General features: G+C 36.1%; 1 protein-coding gene across 5 annotated transcripts in view; it reads right to left on the reverse strand.

Moving 5' to 3' along the window:
- RGS7 (regulator of G protein signaling 7) overlaps positions 1–21,189 on the reverse strand; it is a 213,475-nt gene that overhangs the window by 14,447 nt on the left and 177,839 nt on the right. For all 5 annotated transcript variants that reach the window (XR_004082680.1, XM_031064848.1, XM_031064851.1 and 2 more), the window contains exons 9-14: positions 11,442–11,516; positions 10,307–10,405; positions 9,500–9,561; positions 8,015–8,125; positions 7,413–7,538; positions 95–281 (exon numbers count right to left, since the gene is read on the reverse strand). Coding sequence is in view for 4 of the 5 variants with exons in the window: in XM_031064848.1 (XP_030920708.1) it covers positions 95–281; positions 7,413–7,538; positions 8,015–8,125; positions 9,500–9,561; positions 10,307–10,405; positions 11,442–11,516 (660 nt within the window). In the remaining variant the exon portion in view is untranslated. The remainder of the gene's footprint in view (positions 1–94; positions 282–7,412; positions 7,539–8,014; positions 8,126–9,499; positions 9,562–10,306; positions 10,406–11,441; positions 11,517–21,189) is intronic.

Raw genomic sequence — 21,189 nt, forward strand, 5'->3', positions numbered from 1 at the left:
ATAATTTAATTCCCAAATACATCTCATTTTTGTGTATAGATTTCACCAGCCAATATTCCATTTCAGATGTCCATAAACACAATTGCAAACTGACCTGAGCATCTTCAAATGTGTATCTTCCAGGTTCCTTCACATTCTGAGTGGTTTTGTCATAACTTTTTGAATCTAGGTTGATGGCGCTGGGTGCACCTGGAGCAAGAAATTCTTGCCAGATTTCTTGGACGCGAGCAGGAACTTCACGGATTGGCCTCTTCTTCAGGTCTTCTACTGCTAACCAGAACCTAGGGCACAACACAGCACCTTGACTTCCAGCTCAGATTAACCACTAATGAAGTGCCCACATTCTTCCTTGCTCTTAAAAAGGAAATTAAGTAACTGAAGTTTTCATCTAGACATGCTAAAATAAGTAAAAGTTGAGTGATTTTATGTTGGGATCAGCATTCTGGTGACCTGTCTCAAGGCAATCAATCCACCCAGGGAAGCAATTTTTAGAAGGCTCTTCATGGGATAGATAGGAAATCCTTCATTACTTATGTATGGGTAACGTGCTTGCAGGAAGAGTCCAGATTTAGCTAGAATTAAACTGACACTTCATTTTGGCTGAACCACAAGGACTTATATTACTTATAAACTAACTGCTATTTGACATTCTTTCAAAAACTAATCATTTATATTCTTGCTATCTACATGAATCTCTGAGTTCTATTAAATCCTAAACCATGCAACTAATTTTGTTACTCAGAAATCATGCACACATTGAAAAAGCATTTCTTTTGTTAATTATAATTTAATTTCTCTTTTCAGCATTCCATTTACATGCATATTCTTGCTAAAAATGCTGAATGGAATTGCACATTCTCTCTTCTGCTGCTGAGCAAACCAACATTGAGCAGCCAAACGTAGTGCAGCCAGTTCACTGTATCCTCATTCAGTCTGGAACAAGATCACTAAAAAGGTCCTGAGCACTTTATAATCATGGCTAACTAGCTGTAAGCTTTATTTCGTTATTTCTTTTATCGGTGTTCAGACTCTCTCATGGCACAAAATAATCCTAAATTAATTCAGGATCCCATTCTTAGACATGGTTCAGACCACTTAGTTCTTCCCCAAATCCAAGAGCTCAGCTAAAGTCTGACTTTGGCAAACATGCAGTATATACCATTGCAACTTTTCATTATTGTTCGGACACAGCTGATCCTATGAAACAGATAAGCTGAGCCTTGAAGTGATTTAACTTTGAAATCAGCTGGATTTTCCAAGGCTCACAAATAAATTGGGTACACCTTGTGGTTTGCACCCTGCTTACACTGTGAGATCAGCTTAAGCTCTCTTAGCTGAGTTCAACAAGGATGGGATAGGAGAGAACAGTGACACTCTCCTCAGACCCCCAAGAAAGCAAAACGACACCACCCTCAATCCAAATTCTCATTTAATTACTGCAGAAAACTTAAGAGATAATAGGAAAGCATAGCAAACCTTATAGTACTCTTGCTATAGGATATCCTTCACTTCCTCTCAGGAAGCAATTATCCTCCATAGTCCTGTTTTCAAATTTCTTTGTAGCACAAATGGAAGGAGCCTATGTTCATTTTCCACAAGCCAGCATTGTTAGCTTCAGGCTACCAAGAAGACTATTTTAGGTATTGCTACAACCTTCAATTTCAATAGTACATAAGCACAATTTTTTCATCTAAGATTCTCCAAGAGACAGAGAAGCAATATTGTCCCAGTTTTGCAAATATGTTCCTCATGTAATAATGTACAGTGGTTTCTCCAAGGTCACAAAGGGCATCTGTGCCAATAGAACTCCAGTTTCAAAACTTCTGGGTAGCATCTGTTTTACATATGAATTACAGTGTGAATTGAACATAATTCTGCACAGAGCCTGGGGATGTATCCTGAGAATCTGATGGCAATGCAGGAACGCCTGATAACTCAAGTTTAAAAACTGCAAAGCTCACAAACTCTAATTCAGTTCACTCTCTCAAATATGGGCAACCTACTTTGGTTTCCTTAAACTGCTTTAGATATTTGCATTTAAAAGCACATATCCTGCAGTGCTAACCCCTTCAAGTGCATCTTCTGGGATTGACTGATTGCTCATGCGTCTCCAAGTCAGGTAAGGAACACAAAAATGAAAGGGAAGGATGCTCTTTGTAAACACACATTTTCTGTCTCCCTGCAGACATCCTGCAGATCTAGCTCAGAGATGTCACTTCCTTTTTTGTTCCATTGTATCACTGCCAATAACTCTGGAAGTTACTGCAAACATGCCTTAGGATGCTATTTTCTTTTGCAAGTAAACCGTTTTCATATAGTAGGTTATACTCAATTCTGGGGAAATAGATGGGAGATAAATTTCAATAAATTTAACTTTTATGCTTGCAGCATAGAATGGGGAGGTTGTATAGACCAATTCTTACACGCAGAACACCAGTTCTTTGATAGATTAATTTAATTTTACCCTTCTAACAATAGCATTCAAAGACTCAACTAAAAATGTGAAACTCTAAATATAGAAACCTCTCTAAAAGTGGGAAGAATTATGATTTCTGTGTTATGTCTAGGGTGCTTATTTCACAGCCAACACACATTTTAAGATTTTCATCTACTTATCTTTTAAGAAAAGATGCCTGCCCTCCTCCCACAGAGAGTTGAATTCAAATATTCAAAGTTAAGAAATGACAAAAATAAAGCTGCTCCCTCTTGCATTTTCAAAAATAACTTTTTCAAATATCCCATGGCAACCAATAGCACAGATGAAGTTGAAATGGAGTCACAAGACCTCAGCACAAGGCCTCAAATCAAAAGAGCTCCCTATACCATTTTACAGCTCTCTGCCTCATGAGCTGTGACCAGAGCAAGGGAAGACTCTTGTGGCAAAAAGCATACAGTCTGCAACATTAACTGTGTGCAAGGGCAGGTGAGGGGAGAAGGGGAATTGCATTTTTTGGGCAATGATATACACAGACTTGGTGCTACTTTGTGTAAGGAACTAGAACTCAGTCCAGCTGCCCTCGGATGAAACTGCATTTCCTGTTGGGGGAGGTTTGCTTTTGCCATGGAGACCCTTTCTAGCAGACGCTCAGCACTGTTGGAACAGAGACTTGAGTAGCTGAGTGTAAACCTCGCTGCTGTCTTCTACTCCAGCACGTGGGCTGCCGCCTGCTGGGTCACACAGCAGAGTGAGGGTGTCTAGTGTACAGCAGTAGCACATCCAGCCACATGGACTGCTAAAACACATGTTGCAAGGTATCTGGGGATTATGTCCTCCAGCTGGATTACTTTCAAAGCCACAGTGGCCTCGTGGATAAATAACACAGCTGCAACACAGCTTCTGTCCCATTAACTGACCTAAAGGCAGGTGCAGCCAGATTACAGACCAAGACAATTAGTTAAATTTAACCCAAAGGAACAACAAGTGAGAGAAAGACTGCAGTGGTTCTCTGCGAAACACATGAGGTATAGTCAGTGTGGAAAAACTGGAGTGGGAATTATGTGAACTTTGCACTCAGTGCATGTGACAAAACAAGAAGCTAGACCTTTCAGCATTTTCAGAAAAAGCAAACAAAAACCTAAACAAACTCTATGAATAAAATCACATAATATTTTTCCAGGGCCAGGAAACACTGCTCTCTGATTTCTAGAGTCCACCTTCTTGCCCACTACAATTTCAAGCTTCAAGGCATAGTAGAACTGAAGGATCTCAAGAATATGACAGAGAAACTCATTAAATCCTGCAACTAGTTTTTTCTCATCTGCTCTGCAGAAATGGCAACATTGCTGGCACTTGGCATTTAAGCTTGAGTCTGAATGAGGAATAACTCACAGGCAATTTCAGCTATGAGGATTAAATTTCGGTCAAGTTATTAGCACCCACAACAGGGCCTCATAATCACCACTGTAAAGGATAAACACCTCATAAAATGTCAGCTTGTAGGGGGATAGACAAAAATTATTGAGGGAAGACATCCAAACCTATCAAATTTCTCAGTCTCTCTCATTTTTTCTGGATAACAAGAATGCAAAGTCCCTTTTCCCCTACTAGTCATACATTACAGACCTAAGAAATGAGCATCAAAGGAAGGGGCAAGGGGTTCAGTGGCTTTTCCTTCTGTGTATCATGGAACCTAACTTGTCACCACTCTCCCTTCACTAACTTAGGAGGTTTTTCAGTCTTTGAACTGCTTTGGAGATCATACTCACTGCATAAGGATTTGGACAGGCTTTCAGGTTGGCAGGTCTGAAATGATTTAATCTTTACAGGCTGCAATTCCTACAAAATAACCAGTTGGGAGCAAACCTGTAGTCAGCATACAAATATTAATTTTCCAAAGAATTCTGCTGCGCTACAGACAAAGGAAAGACAAGAAGAGGAATACAATTTCCTACAGAAATTAAAGACATTAGGTCTCTAGGTGCCATGCTGCAGTAAGTTTGATTTCATAAACTCACTCTCTTTGAAAAGTACTTTTTTGAGTACTTGGAAAACCTTGTGACTGAGCTCAATAGTACTGGATCATGCTCAAACTTTAGTCTTGTGAATTTTAAACAATGCTCACCATTTTTGTAATAGGCATTGGGAATTTCATAAATCTATTATCCAAATCATATGTTACTTTAGCTATTTGTTCTGTGTATTGAGTAGCACACAAAGCAGTTCTTCCAAAAACATGCATGGTAACAAGAGATCCCAAGTCATACCCTGCATCAGGGAAGTGCAGAATCCAACCTGCAAAGTGCAGTCACACTGTAATGAAGTCACTGCACTGACGGAACTGCTTATGCAGTTTTATTCCTTTGCTATGCTTTAAAACACTCCTTCAGAGAGTGAAATACTATTAAGCCCCATTTACAGGCAAAGAAAAAAGAACAGAGATACAAAGTGAGAAAGGGAAACCTGGTTATATTCCTGATCACTGCACAATTCTTAGTATGAAATCACAGCTCAAGGTCCTTCGTCCTTGCTGTTTTCCTTAGGACAGGATCTGTATCCCAAGGCAGGGATACAGACCCTTTAAGACAGGATCTGTATCTGCCAAGAATGATATTCTCAGATACCTTAGGCACTCTCAGTCAAAGTTAACGTAGCAGTAACGCTGGGACTTCTTGCTATGTAATATCATTACACTCGAATAGAAATGGTGTATCTGGTAGACTTATCATTTCATGGTTTTGGTGTTTGTTTCATAAAATGAGGTATAAGACACCTAATCACCTATTGCTGAAGCTCCTGTCATGCTGCAGTCCCTGCTGTATCCTATGTACTCAGATCCTTGATACTTGAAAGCTCAAAAGCAGGGTCCCAGCTGCCATCCAACTATAGGCTTGGCAGTGCTGTAAATTTTATCATGATTAGATCTGTAAAAGTACAAGAACCAGCAACTGATTTGAGTTGAATTTGTTGCAGTGCGAATATGTGGGTGGACACAATTATTTTTCTTAAGGTGGCGGTCAAAATAATAATTTAAAAAATACCACTAAAACCCCCAAATTACCACAATGGAGTTAACAGGTGAGCAGTGAAAATGTTTGCCTTCTAAGGTTTATTTAGTGGTAATGCTTGAAATCATCAAGCTTTTAACTTCTGTTATTGACATCTAAAACATTTTGACAGCCATACACAACAAGCTTTACAAATTCATGTTTGCTAACCCAAATTTACTATGTGAACCTAATGGATTGATTTCTCTACAGCTTAGGCATTTACAAACGTAATTCTGAGCTTCTGAGACAGTTTCCCTTCTGTTAATTATCACAGAAAGCACCTTCTCAGACCAAATGTATCCCCTGCCTGGCCTTTAAGATCATATTCACTGTTTCTCAGATATTATATTTTATAATGCCAATTTAAGAATTTAGAGGAAGAGACAGAAGAGTAGATGGCATGTCAAGGAATCATCTCTGAAGAAATTTCTTGAGGGAATTTTTCTAGATCAGTTACTTGCAGTTTGCCTGTCTTTAGTGTTGTAAATAGGATTAGACGAAAGAGTTAGGGATTATGTGGGTAACAGTCTAGTTGGCAGAGAGACAAATTAATCACAGAAAAGCACCACAAACTGCAGCACACACTGGGCTCAATAGGTTCATGTTTGAACAGCTGCTCTGCATAACAAATTACCAGGATGCTCTTTAAACAATAATGTAAAAAGAAAAAATTGCCTTTCCTTTTCTTGGTCTTATTCTGATTTTTAAACATTCATTTTACCAACTGGAGTTTTTAATAAGAAAAATCTGTATTTGTGACAAATAAAGTCATCAATATACACATACAGGTCAGGCTATGTTTGTGATGCAAAGCTAATGTTTAAATATGAACATGGTCAGCAACTTAGAGGACTCCAACTCATTATTCTGCTGACAAATTTAAATTAACAACAAGGAGATCTGTGCAATTACCCAGCATTTATAAATCAACACCATAAATATTAAATGCCTCTTGTAAGATGCTACAAAAGCATAATTTTAGTATGCATGGCTGCACCACTTTAGAGTAAGAATTGGCATAGGAAAAAACTAGGTTAGAATTATTCTGAGTTCTAGAATGTAAATGCAAATAGGATTTTATAGTATTATTGGTGAATGGAAAGTGATACAGGCAACATCTGACGATGGAATTAAGATAAAAACATGTTGCCTATATTTTTGTACTATGCTCAGCTTAATTTTTCTGTCTATAGAAAGGCTGTTAATAATCTTTCTGAAATAATTCTTACTGAAATATGAATTTCTTAGAACAGCAAAAACAAAACATGCTATTAACCAATTGATGGACTGCCATTTTTAAAATCAAGTAATTTTTCCCCTCACCTAGAAGTAATTCTCTAAGTACAGTTTTAAAAGCATACTGCCTATGCTTCATACACTAAGAACACTTTCCATTTTACAATTAGTGAGGAATTTGAGAGCTAGATGTCACCCTACTTCAGCTGTGTCAGATACACAAGTACTAGAATATTGGTGGAGACATTCAAAATTATCCCCAGAAACCAATCAAGCTGATGAAAGTTGATGAATTTTACTTTTAGATCCTTTATTTATTTTTAAACTTTTTAAATTTCATTTTACTTTTCTCATAATATTTGACTAAATAAATTATATTGAACAGGCTTTGAATGAATCCATTTTATACGTGTTTAAAAGACAAGCTTAGAGAAAAGTTATTATATAAGTAGTTTGACCAAAAGTTTAATATGAATGGAAAAATATGCTTCATGTGAGTCTCTGTTAACTATATGAATATTTCCTTCTGCCTGTACATGAAAGCGAGTAGCAATCTGGATGAATTAATTCTGAAATGTGAGGAAATTTTTGAAGGGGACAAAAAATAAAAAGTACCAGAAAAAGACAACAACAAAGCAAAATCCAATATAACTTGCAAGCTATTAAAAAATAAAGTAACTCCCATTTACCTCAAATTTTCTGAACTGAATTCTGACTCCAAGAATTTCAGAAACTGGTCTCTTCCCACAGGGTCTTTCAAAGCTTCATCCATGCCAAATCCCCATCGTTTCACCCTCTGCTGTCCTGGCTCTTTGCTACAGAATTAAAAACAACAGAACCCGAAGTGACCAATAGTTAAGTATTCTAACGATGTATTCATAATTTAGACCAAGTCCTAAAGTTCCATGGTCTTCTCACTTTTTAGAGTACTCACATCTGTGCAATGTTCAGCAATGAGCAAACAGACTGTTAGTACTTACTTAGGATGAAGGTAATACACAGAAAAATAAAGATTTCCAACTAGGAATGTTATCAGAATTTAAAAGCTGTCTTTTTTTTTTTTTTTCTTCACCATACTATGAGCCTGGAAGCAGGTTACTGTAACATTTCACACAGATTTATTAATATATAGCACTTCCCATCTTACAAAACTGTAAAACTGGAAAGACCAAAAGTGTACTGCAATGCCCTTCTGCCTCAGTATTTTCCTGCAGTACCTCTATCTGCAATCTTCACATTTCCAGAAAAGCATGTTATATTCTTCCTCCAAAGAAGAAATAAAATTGTATACCTTGCCTCCAGTTCCCAGAAAGTGGTGTCATCTGATATCCAAGGGTTTGAGGGATCAGGGGGCACAAGAAAAGGATCATATTCCAAATACTGCTCTGTATAAGCTAATAGACTAGGAAAACAAAAGCATCAAACATCATCATGTCAGGAGGAGAAGAAACCTGATGAGGTTACCCCAGCTAACAAGTTACCTTGCATCCACCAAGCCATGGTAACTGTTTGCACACAGTTGGACCGTTGAAGAAGGAGGGGTGGCTCAGGTCTAACAAGAGTAGAAATAAAATATTCTTCCCTAATACATCCACATAGCTCCATTTAAGGTTCCTTTAGGCACTAATAAATTAAATCATACAACCTCCTCCATGCACCTTTGTTTTCACAAAGGAACATGTTTTATATACCTGTGGTTTTAATCAACAGTTTCCTTAAAATCTGTTCTAAAACACTGTGTGTTACACAGGTTATATTTATTGGCCCTGCAACAGCTAGTAGTCTTTTTATTTTCTCTTAAATATACTTTTTTTTATTATTTCCTAATCAAAGGACATTATTTCCAGCAAAAATAAATCAATTTTTGAACTTTAATATTCAGGAATTGGTCAGACTCAGTTGCACATACTAAAAACTTTGCTTGTATTCTGTTAATTTACATCTCCCATTGTCCTTATTTATGCTTGCTGTTTCCTTTGACCTCATAATTCTTGTAAAATTATTGACAAGTGAGGACAACTATTTTTTCTTTTCAATTCCTATTATATTTAGTGTACTTTTTTTTACTGTTCAGCAAAGAAAAAAATCTTTGCCTGCTCTCTTTATAAATAAATATTTATTTGGAGATTTGCATATGTATACACACATACACATAAATGAGTAAATATATATGCAGAAATGTTTATGAGAAGATGAAGAGCAATTTTTATTTTGCCTTATTTCCTTTACTAAGCCCTCTGCAGCTCAATTTTCTGCAATGTTGGGCTTTTTGTTTTATTTGCTTTCTAGCCCCTTCCTGACAAACTTAGGTCTTATTTGCAGATAGATTCCTACTAGTGTTACATCTCTGACCCAAACTGAGCCCAAACTCACTTTGTTCAAGCACTCACTGAGCTCCACACCAGCCAGTTCCCTTGCTCCATCAGTGATTGCCCTTTTGAAATATCAAAACAACAACCCCAGACCTATTCCCATTTAGCCTCCCTGCCAATGAAAGGTGAAACTTGTAATCACTTGGTCACAGGCTCTTTCACTGACTCAGTTTTATCAGAAATGTATCATGGAATATCTGGAATATTTTTACCACTAAAAGAACTTCATACTTCTCCACTTAAAGTAAACTCTCATCAGTTATTTCTATGACATCTGAGCTCTCATGTCTCTCTTTGAAGAGCTATTTGCAGTTAATAGCTCTTTGAAGCTATTTCACACTGACATTTTTCCCAATAGTTGCCAGTCTAATTGAAAAAAATAGAAAATATGACAATATACGTACCTCTCTGCAACTTTTGACATTTTTAATCTATGTCTGTCTAATTGCATTTGCCAGTGCTTAATCTGCAAGAAAGGAAGGAAAAGAGTTTTATGAGTAATTTATTGCTTGACTCTATTTCTATAACTTCTTTTATTAGGGCTGTAATTGAACATTAATTTATCCTAGGGCACAGAAGAGAAATATATCTGAATTAAAACAACATTTCACCATTGTAGCTCTAACATAAATGGAAGTTTCCATTAAAGAGAAAGCTCATACAGAGACAAAAAATGTGCCCAATATAACATTTTCCCTAAAGGTTCATCAACAGAAATCCAGTTAGCCTTTTTTTAGATTTTTGAGGAGAACTAATACTTCTTCAAACATTTACCTTCTCCAGACTCTAACATCTCAGGAAAGATTAACAAAGTTTTAACAGTAGATAAATGTGTGAACCTATACATGCATACATGGAGAGGTAAGTATACCCCCAAGCCTCAAATCAGCGTTGAAAGAAGAGCAAGCTGTCTACAGCGGAAGGGGCTAATGGGCTTTCCTATACAATGAACCCACTCACTGGCCTACTTCCCACTGCCTTTAGGTGTTTAATACATGATACAAAAAATTCAGGTTTTTGTCTCATCAGTTTTGATGAAGTTACATGCCTAAATCCATATACCTTGAGACAAGGAAGAGGTTTATTAAATGTTTGCAAAAGCTGTTTTGATTAACTTCCCAGTTACAATAATTTTTGGGTTTATACCTAAAAAAGTTATCACCTAAAAAGTTCTTTTAAAAGAAGTACATTTTTGTCGTTATGTTCCAAACCTCTTGGTGTAGTTCATCTTCTGTGGGTGGCTTAGTCTCTGGCACTGGCGTGTGCGTAGGGCTGTGACTTCGAATGTCATTTTGTAAGCCATAGACAGACTATGCAAAAAAAAATGGAACAATGATGGTTGCTTTCAGACAATGCTTTCTGCACACACCCATACTACATTGTGCTCAAGAAGTCAGCCAAGACCATATTTACCTAAAGAAACTGCAATAACCCATGCACTCAGATAAAATTGTGCTTCTGCACTAGAGTGTAAAATAAAGACTCCCAAACTCCCACAGTTCCATAAAGCCACAACCATGGATCTACTTTTATTAGGTCTCTGTATCAGCATCATACTAAACATGGGGAATGACACTGAGAGATGCTATTACAGTAAGTGGAGATGACTAGTAGGTGGACTATCCTGAGAGGTACACTAACTCACAGATTATTTGGATGACTTCCAAAATTGCAATTACTATCTGGTAAATTACACTAATCTGGACCTTTCACTACCATAAAGAAACCAAGCTAAAACTTTCTCTAAATCCATTTTCCTTTTTAAAACTTACCTTCCTATGGGTCAACATGCAAATGCACCTCAAAGGAAGTACTCTATAGTGGGAGTCAATCTACATGGTTATGGTGCAAAGGACTTAAAAATGTTGAGCCAATCCATCTGTACATCTCTAGAGAAGTTACACTCTAATGACAACCTAATTTAGATAGAGCTAATTTCTTCCATCATTTCCAGTCATCCATTTTGGGCATAACTGCAATATAGAGACAGCTTTTTCATGAGGACCAGGAAAAGAACTGCTTTTAGAGTTTATGCTGAATTTCTATTTTTTTCCCTTGATTACTGACAAATATTTTAATGTGCTTTATTCAATCTACTGTATAAAACATGTATAAAGCAAGCAAAAATGAATTTTATCTTCAAAATCTTTGTATTTCTCTGAAATCTTATGTGATAGCATTCGCTTAGCATTAGCAAATTTGTTAATATTAATTCAACTAAGAGTTTATGAAATATTAACATACATTTCATACAGCTTGCTGCTGTAAGAAAAAAGTGCTCTGAGAAATTATGGAAATTCATTCTATAAATTTCCTCCACCTCCTTCTTTTGATATAATAACTTACCTTTCTTGTTTTATGTGGATTTCTCATTCTTGAAGATTTTTTTATATCCACTTCAGTAGTGTTTACACAGCCAGGCTATTAAAAGAAAGAGAAAGGAAAGCAAAAGGCTAAATCTGTGATGGAGCTTCTCTGAGTTACTCCTCTTTAGTGTGCAAGACTGAAAAATAAATTCCCCACCATGAAATTGAAATAAAATAAATTGCCAAGATAGTGGAAACCAGTCAGTTTCTGCTTTGGTTTTGCCAAGGAAGCCATTCATTACATTCTAGCTATTCCTCTAAGGAGCATGGTTGACCTAATGAGGCAAAATAAACAGAATTATGAAATATTCCCCTCAGTTGTGAACCTCAGGTTCACTTCAGGAGCATTTGATTTTGGGTCAATTTTTACAGAGGATCATGTATTAAAAAATGAAAAAAATGAAAAAAATGAAAAAAGAAAAAAAAAAGCTTTTTTCTTCAGAAAAGAAAGTGAAAAAACCAAACCAAACCAACAAAAAAGGCTTCTGCAGCCCAACCAGAAGACTGACAGCCTAAATAAAATTACTCTCAACACATCAGATTTGGGGTTCAGTGGTTCATTCTCACAACTCTGTGGCCTCCCAAAGCACACAAGTACTCTAGTTCCTCCTAATTCATCTTCTTTTGACACTTCCCTCTAAGTACAAAATCCATGTGTAAATCTGGTTTTTAGCCATTGCTGGAAATAAATTTTTAAAAAGTGTTTTGCTCTCAGGTGAGTTTTATCTATTGATTTTGGAGGGATTACATTTGACACTGAGTGGAAACTACAAAATCTGTTCTCTAGTGGGAGCAGACTTCTACTGAAAGTAGATTGGGTTATTTTTAATGGAAGTAGTGAGATATTGAATTTACTTGCCCAACAGCCAAGCTGGACTTATTATTGCTCTAATGATACAACCTCTGTCTTCTTATTATAATGCACAATGCTTGATGTGACTTTAAATATAATAAGACAAAATTTAGGCTTGTATAGGCTAAGAATGTCTTATATAGCTAAAAAAAAATAGCTTTCATTAAACAGAGCAATGTTACTTTGCCTCTGGAGAATTTCCTAAACAAGACTGACTTTTTTTAATCCAGTACATTTTTTTTAATTAATAAATAAATTTCTATTTTAAAGTAATAAATTAGTGTGCATTTGATCATATAACATTTGAAGTAGAAACAGCTCCTCATTGCTAATGATAAAAATAGACAATATTCTTAAGACTGCACCTGACACACTAGAATTGGGACAGTATCTTTTGTGCTTCTGAACAAAAATGGGAAGTTTTGAACACAGAAATAACTTGCAAATCTCAAAGAAGAGGACAGGTTGAAAAATACAAAGTTCTGCATGATGGTCAATTTAAAAGCAGAAAGTAATTTCCCAGGGCAGTATACAGAGATATAAAGTTTAAAAAAAACAAGAGCATCTACTTTAGGATTACAGCAGCAGCTGGCAGTGAAGAAAGCAGTGGCTTTAACAACATCTACTGCCTTTGAATGTAACAATTTGAATAGCAGGCACACTTACATAAGGCACAAACTGTTATTTGTTCAGTTTTCAGTTATGGTTTTTATGCTTTTAAGCATGCTTTGAAGCTATGCTTTTAAGTATGTCCTAAAAACAGAGAGGGGGAAAAAAAGGCATAAACCTCATCTGAAGCCTCTTATTTTTAAAGATTTTGAGCCCACCAAAGGTAAATTGGTATGGACAGATCTTGCAATTGCCTGGGTAAATTCCATGCCACGAGTGTGCAGATTGATTCAAGGGGGACAAAATCTTCTGGGAGACTTTTAGAGACAAGGGCAATACTTTTGCTGGTTGTAAAGAGGCCCAACCCAGTAATGACCTTGTACAGCACTTAGTGGATTCTTACTGACACCTGGCTGCTTCAAACCTCTCACTCTGAAGTGAAGTTACTTGGGCAGGGAGAGGCTTGGGAGGAGAAGTTGGACCAAGGTGGGACTGAAGAGAAGCTGGCAGGAGAGCAGCCCCAGGAAGGCAGAGGTAAGGAAGTATCAGGAAGCTTCAGGGCAGAAGGGGAGGTGGCTAAAGGGTGTATCAACTACTCTGACAAACTAGTGTAACAACAGGAGCTTAAGACATTTATCACTACCTCTATACTACAGCATTCTCGTAATTTTATTTAAAAGTAGAAGAAGTACATAATGTAGTTTGGGACACAATTTAAGTTTTCTTCTCAGCTTAAGTATATTTATTAAATTGTACTTGATATGAGATGGGTTTTATTGTTTTTCTGATGCTGCCAAATTTCATATGTAAATATTTAGGAATAAACATCAAACATCTTTTCAATTAAAATAAACACAAAAAGTTCCATTATGTGAACATTTTGCTAAAATAACTCAGCCTTTGTGGGAAAACCTTTGCTGGACAACATTTAATTTTATTTGTATGCCCTCATTAACATAATAAGTATGTGTTGAATACAATTATATCCAGCTGTGTTTTCTTTTTGTGTTGTTTTTTTAACTGTACTACCATAGTTCAAATAGTGAGATGCCTGTCGGAGTGCTCTGCTGCAAGAATCCCATTTAGTGTGTGGTATATAATTTGCATACTAATACCATAAATAGTTTTCAAACGGATTTCCTGGAAGACTTGAGAAGTCTTCTATATGTGTAAATAGAGTGCTTATTTCTTTCAGGAGTAATGTTCTATGTGAAAACAATTTTCCCCCAACACATACAGAGGAAAGCTTTGTGACCTTCTTGAAATTATCATACAGCAAGATCATAACCAGGGCAGAATCTGGTCCTCATCAATTTTTAAATATCTGGGTGAAAATCTGTCATACATTCACTAAGTTTTTTTCATCCATCTATTAGCATGTATTTATCTCAAAGTACAAATGCCCTCATATTAATCAAAGGACAGGTCAGTCCAGTCATGACAAATTCACTGTTGATATAAATGGATACAGATAAATAATATTTAAAAACTCCACATATAGAGAAATTTCAATCCCTACTTCAATTATTGCATAACAAGGTTAGTATGAATCCCAAGCAGCAGCACTTTCTACTGATGCTGTCTAGGAGGATGCACAGCAGGCTTCTGCTAAGAAACACAAAAGAAGGAAGAAGCCTTGTCTGTAAACAGAGGAGGCACCAGAACATACATCCCTTGATCTGGCGACCACCAGCATTTGAAGCAACCATCTGAGAGGATGTTGAGTTAAAAAAAAATCCACTTGATACTAATGTTCTATCCCTGATAACTGTGGCAACAGTGAATATATTATTTAAGTCCTTCTAATAGTGCTACAGTGTATTAATTTTAGGAAACCTGTTAACAACTCTTTGGAAGAATTACTGATTTACAGAATGTGGCATGCCTGAGCCACGTACATTTCCATCCAAGCAGTGCAGGGTATGGAGTATTTATAGTCTGCTTGCTGTACAAAGTTGCACACTCCAAGTACCCTTTTTATTGCCTGGCCATATAGCCCAAATCAACATCTGTTAATGCCCTTTTTGTATAAAAATCTCTTTGCTATGATGTAATTCTAGAAAGTGCAGAATGCTCAATAGAGAGTAAATTAATATTTATAATTAGGTCAGCTGAAGTTTTGATGTCTTTTTTATCTTTCACAAAGAAGACGGCAATTTAACTGTGAATCTACTTAAGCCAAAATAACCAGAAGTTTTCATGTATCTGAGACAAATATACCCCTGTATGTGGGAGGGAATAAGCTCCTGCATTCTGATAGGCTGGGAACTGTCTGTCTGGATTGCTGCTCTGTAGGAAATGATCTGAAGGAGAAGCTGAACATGAGTCAGCAGTATCTCTTTGCAGCAATGCAGACAAACCACATACCCAGCTGCATGAGCAACAGCTTAGCCAGCAGGCAAAGTGCTTATTTCTTTCTACTCAGCATCAAAAGGAAACTTCTGGACACCAAGACTACTTTTGAGCCCCACAAACAACACAAGAAATATATTTCAAATGGTAAAATCCAGTGGAGGAACAGACTTTTTTTTATGCTTGCAAAAGGGAAGAGCTAACTACTGCCTTTTGCGCCTACAGGGGGCTTAGAGAGAGAGACCTTTTCCAAAGGTGCACTCTGGAAGGACAGGAGACTGTAATTTGAAATTGCAGTAAAGGAATTTCCAGACAGCTGTAAAGAAATATACTTCACAATAAAATTAAGAGAGGCTGTGGAATGTCCATACTTAGTGATTTTCAAAGCTTGTTTAACCCAAGTGCCTGGACAATCTTATTCACCTTAGAAGTCAGCACTGGTTTGACCAGGAATTTGAACTCCTGGACCTCCAGAGGTCCCTCTCAGCCTACACTTCTGTGGTGCAGCCTACTCTTCACAAACTGCAGGGAGTGAAATTCAAAGAATCCACTTTACACAACACTCCAATCAAGTATTCACATTGGTGTGAAATTCATCTCTCTGCCTTCCCCAGCCCACAACAGCAAAGTGGAAACAAGACTGGTATTTGCTTCCTTACTGCTGCCCCTGCCCTGCAGCAGCCTGTGCTGCACTCCCAACCCATACAAACCAACCTCAGTTTGATTTAAGGAAATGTAATTTCACAGTCTCTTTAGCTAAAAATACATAGGTGCTATTTAAAATAATTACCTCATTTCAATATGCACACCCATAAATTCAGAGTTCATTAAAGCAGTAAATATTTAAGTAGATTGATTCACATACCTTAGGCACTTTCATTGCATTTCAGTGTCAGTACACTGTGAAATAGATATTTTTATTTGTTTTGCAGGCACAGGCTAACTTGTTAAGTGTAATTGCAAAATACTAAGTTTTAAGATCTCCAGGCTTCAGAATTTAAAAGACTTAAAATTTAAATTATGGACCTGGGTACAAACATAATGGATTGTCTCTCTCACTGCTAAAGATAAAAGTCAGACACACAAACATAAAGGAAAAGCAGAGATTTAAATCTTTCTTTTATATTATGTGAAATAGAAGATTATCACAAAGGAGCAAGATAAAAATTTGACATTTTCTGAGCGTCAAATGTTAGAGTTGGATTCTGCAAAACCTATTCTGCTATTTCTGTCATTGGTGCTATTCCTGTCATTTTTCTAGGAGTCTTCTAACCCTCAACAGTAACTATTCATATCACTTTCTAAAGCAGAGAAAATAAGCTAATTAGGCAGTGAGTGATAAGCAGAACAGCAGAGTTCATTTTTATTTGTAGGATTTCAATTCCAGTTTACTTGTGCAGCTATCTGAACAGTGCATAGTTAAAAATCAAGGGGAGAAGGTTATATAAAAGAAATAGAAGATTACAAAATAAAGGAATGAGGTGAAAAAAATATCAGTGGCATTCAGCTGGAAAAAAAACGAGAGTTACTAGCTGGAAAAATACCCAGTTTGACTCTGGTAATGTGGGGAAGACTGTTTTTTTCTCATACACAGTCTAGCATCAAAGGAGACATTAAAATCCTATATTGAATAAGTTGTCAGTAATGGCTAAAACTGAGGCTCTCATAAAGAAAAACACAGGCTACATTCTCCTGCACTGCACCAATTTTTCATTTCACTGATGGAAGTTATTCGAGTGTGCAGAAGCCACTAAGGCTTACAAGGAAAAGCTGGGGTTTAGGTAATGATTGCCACCGTATTCCAGGATTTTACCTCATTTTACACACTTCAGGGTCAACAAATAAAGAGGCTTTTCCAGTGGAAGAGCTGCACTATTAAAAATTTTGCTGGTGCAATAGAAAGTCTCAGAGGAACATTCCAAACATACTGAGTACAAGTGGCCAGGTCTTTTTACAGGATTTGGAAAAATGGCTGTTATCTTAAGGCCCAGTCAAAGGACAGCAAAATTTCAAATTCAGATAAAAATTTCCAAAAATTCACCTTTTTTAAAATGTAGCTCACTTTATATTTAGAAATCAATGAACCTCAACTAAGTGATGAAAAAATAAACCCAGGAGCCATATCTGCCAGAACCTGCAAATCCATAGGACTATGCACTGATAGTGCTGCCAGGGGAGATCTCACCAGCCCCTGTTATAGCACCCAAGGCAGGAAAGAAAAACCAGTGATGACAGGGACTGGGCTACAGGAACCACTTCCTTTTGGTTAGAAAAAGATAGTGTTACTTAAAACTGTAGAACCTAATCAGGGGTTAATTTAAAATCAGCTAGGTGTATCTAATCTGAAACACTCTTATGAACTTTATGATCCTCCCTAAAAGTGTATGTTTTAATTACTATTTCCATTTGGTTCAGCAGTTCGGTGAAAATAACTCTGAGAAATTGAGTATGTGAGCACTAGGACTTCACAACACCTCTAGCAACAAGATCCCAGTAAATAAGCAGATGTCTAAAGAAAGAGGGAAAATATTATTCTGAGTTTAAGTATTATGACACACATGGTAGATTTTTTTTCACTATGCAGCATAATCCCATAACTACAAACTCCAAACTAAATTGGATGGGTCTAGCTACTTAATGATTGTATTATATAATGTTATAGTACTTAAGAGTTTCATACACACATATAGTAGTGCGTAAATTATCTTATTATATGCTACTTGTATGGTACCATAGTCCAAGCTTCTGCATAATTAATTTTAGCACAACTATCTCTCTGGAAACATGCCCTTTTTAATAAGTTGTGCGACTGACAAACAAGCAGTGTGACTGGACTTCCAACACCTGCTGTTCAAATCACAGTGCTTTTGTGGAGCTCCCACTTGCATCATAATTCTAATGAGAAGCAAACAGAGAGGCTAATATTTGGAATACAGTCCAACAGCCATGGTAACTGCAAATGCAAATTGTAATAAGCATGTAAGTTTGATGACTACTTTGGAAAGAGCTCCTATCAAGACTACACCTCTCTACAACTCCAGCCCAAACTTCTCAAATTATCGCATGATGTTACTAGCTTTTCCTACAGACTCGTGTCTATTAGAAATTACCTCCTCTCAGAATTACAGCTATATCTTTCAAATACTACCTATGAAACATAATTTTTAGGAAGCAGATCCCAAGATTGATCTCAAGTATAGATTCTGTACAAGCATGATTCATGTTTTATTTCTATATGCCTCATAAATTTGCCAGATAATCAGGGCAAAGTTATTAGAACCTGCTTGTCCTACTGACTCATTAGATATTTTCATTATCTATAGTCTTTTCATTATGTATGTGTTATGCTTACAAATACTATCTTTTTTGGAACTCAGAATAGGACAAATAATTGGAATGTATGGATTCAGTGTGACACCGAAGTAAATGAATACAACTTGGAACTGGACTTGCATAGAATAACCTCAAATTTTTCATATTCCTTAATACAAATCTATTTTTAAAACATGCAATACATCTGTTGATATGCTGCAAATACACCTGAAAATAGTGATCTACAGTCAAGTAGGATAATGGAAAGAAATTAGTTGTACACAGCTTAACTGCTAAAACCAGCTATCAGCTGATAATAATGTAAAACCTACTGGCTTTTAATTAAGTAAATAAAAGCTTTTCATTTTTTCTTATTCATTTAGTGGCCTGATGTTTCAGGCCACAGAATGTTCAATGTAAAATCTTATTGAGCTTCTTCCTTTAAAGGAAGGGATTGTCTTAATTCATAAGAATTAATAAAATCTTTGTTAGGATTAAGTGTTCTCTTCCATTGAAGGTTTTAGTAGAGAATTATGCAGATAGCACAGAATGAATTTAAATCCTCAATACTTGTCCTCAATAGCTAATTTCATTTTGACTCATTAAAGAACAGAGATACATAATAGAAAGTTACAGACTTGTTTGTTAAACTAAAATGAATGAGCAATAAAACTTATTGTGTCATACACTAGAATTATACTGATGGAGAAATAATGAATTTTTGCATTTATGCATAAGTTAAACATACTGTAGAGAGCCCCACATGGAGGACAGAATCTTGCCATTGGACCAATCAATAAAATCAATACATCCTTTATTCAAGGATTGATTTGGAGATCACTGACTACTACCAAAATAACAGTAGTTCCACTGTTGTTCTGCAACTGACCTAATCAAAACACAGAAAGGTGTGCAATTAATGGATAAAAGTTCAACTATGAGCTCTTTCTCTTATTTGGACAAGATAAATGAGGTTCAAACTCAATCAGATAAAGAAGAGACATTTGATCAATCAGTTTGATCAAACTTTAATTATGTTTGCAGCAAGGTAAAACTCAGATGATTTTCAAACTAAGAGATGTGAAGTCTCACTTAGTATAGACTTTAGGACCACTTAAAATTTCAAAGATTTTTAGCATTTTTCCAAAATAAAGAAACCTACACTGCACCAATTTCCACTTTATACTTATTTGTTTTCTCAAACTAGAGTTTAGATCTTTTCCCTGAGTAGTATCAGACACACAAGGAATCCCACTGGCTGTGCAAACAGAAGATCTGCTTGAAACAGGAGAGAGACTCAGAGAAATTTTCAAGGAATGTAATACTAATTAATGAAACCATAAAATGCATCCACAGGAGATAAAACATCTTGAACCATGACAGTGATCCTCATGTTCTCACACACTTGGTTGTTTAAGGACGGATGTTGTTGAAAGCTGATCTTTCACCTTAAAGGGAACAAGATTTGATAATTAAAAAAAAAAAAAAAAACACATTAGTAATGTGTGTATGTCACAGAATTACATATTATGCAAAATGCATAAGAAAAGGATGTTAAAATTTAATTCTTGAGACAAGTTATATGAATTTAAACAAGAAGCTGTACCCAAGAAAATACTCCTGCACTTTAGTTCTATGCTTAATTATTTTTGCAAGTTGATTTACTTTCTAATTAGTTTTAATTTTTGATATACCATTTCAGGTTTGTCATGACTGGTTTTCAGAACCAGAAATTGTTGCACAGAAATTAGATCCATTGTATTTATTCAAATGGTGTTTCAGTAGGATTAATTTTACTTAAGGCTGTATTAAAATGATTTTTGTGTATGTGAAGATTCCAGTATTGCACAAGGAAACTTCTTAAATTTTTCCATTTTCTTGCCCCTTTGCTAAATACTTAGATTCATTTTTGCTTTCTCAATATTTTTTTTACCACAAAAGGCAGGAAACTGCTATTTTACAGATTCCACACAGAAGAAATTGAGGTTATTCTCTTGAAAATAAGTGGCAACAGAAAAGTCTAACACATCTCTGAAAAAGCTGATGGCAAATATAGGTGACATTTAGAAATTGATTATATGCCTTTTGACTTATAAGAAGATCTTTGACAAAATGCTTTGGATTAAAGGAGAAAATTTAATTCCCACAGATACAAAGATCAGTGCATAAACATTGCACTCATAAAAAAAATTCCTTATACTTACTTCTTCGGGTCACTTTCCTAGTTTCACATAGAACTGGGTCTTACTCAAAACCATATTGTCCTATCATTTTTCTTGGTGTCCTTCCACCATCTCATCAATTAACTATTTCACAGCTTGTTACCTCTCAATTTTAACTTCCAAAAATTTGTTTTGTTGCACACTTGCAGGAAACTTGGCTTCTTTTTCCCCATCTGCCCCACCTTTACTCAAGTATTAGACTAAATAAAAATGATAAATAAAGTGGGCACAAAAGCTTCTACAAAGATCTTAGTTAGCAGGCCAGCTAGAGGGCTTAGAAATATGTGCCTCAACTACATGAAGGTATGGATCATAAACATTATAACCATTTTTTTATGTTAAAGCATTGCACAGGGTTTTGTTTCATTACCAAAAGGGTA

The sequence above is a fragment of the Geospiza fortis genome, unplaced genomic scaffold, assembly GCF_000277835.1.
Source record: "Geospiza fortis unplaced genomic scaffold, GeoFor_1.0 scaffold884, whole genome shotgun sequence".
NCBI lineage: Eukaryota > Metazoa > Chordata > Aves > Passeriformes > Thraupidae > Geospiza > Geospiza fortis.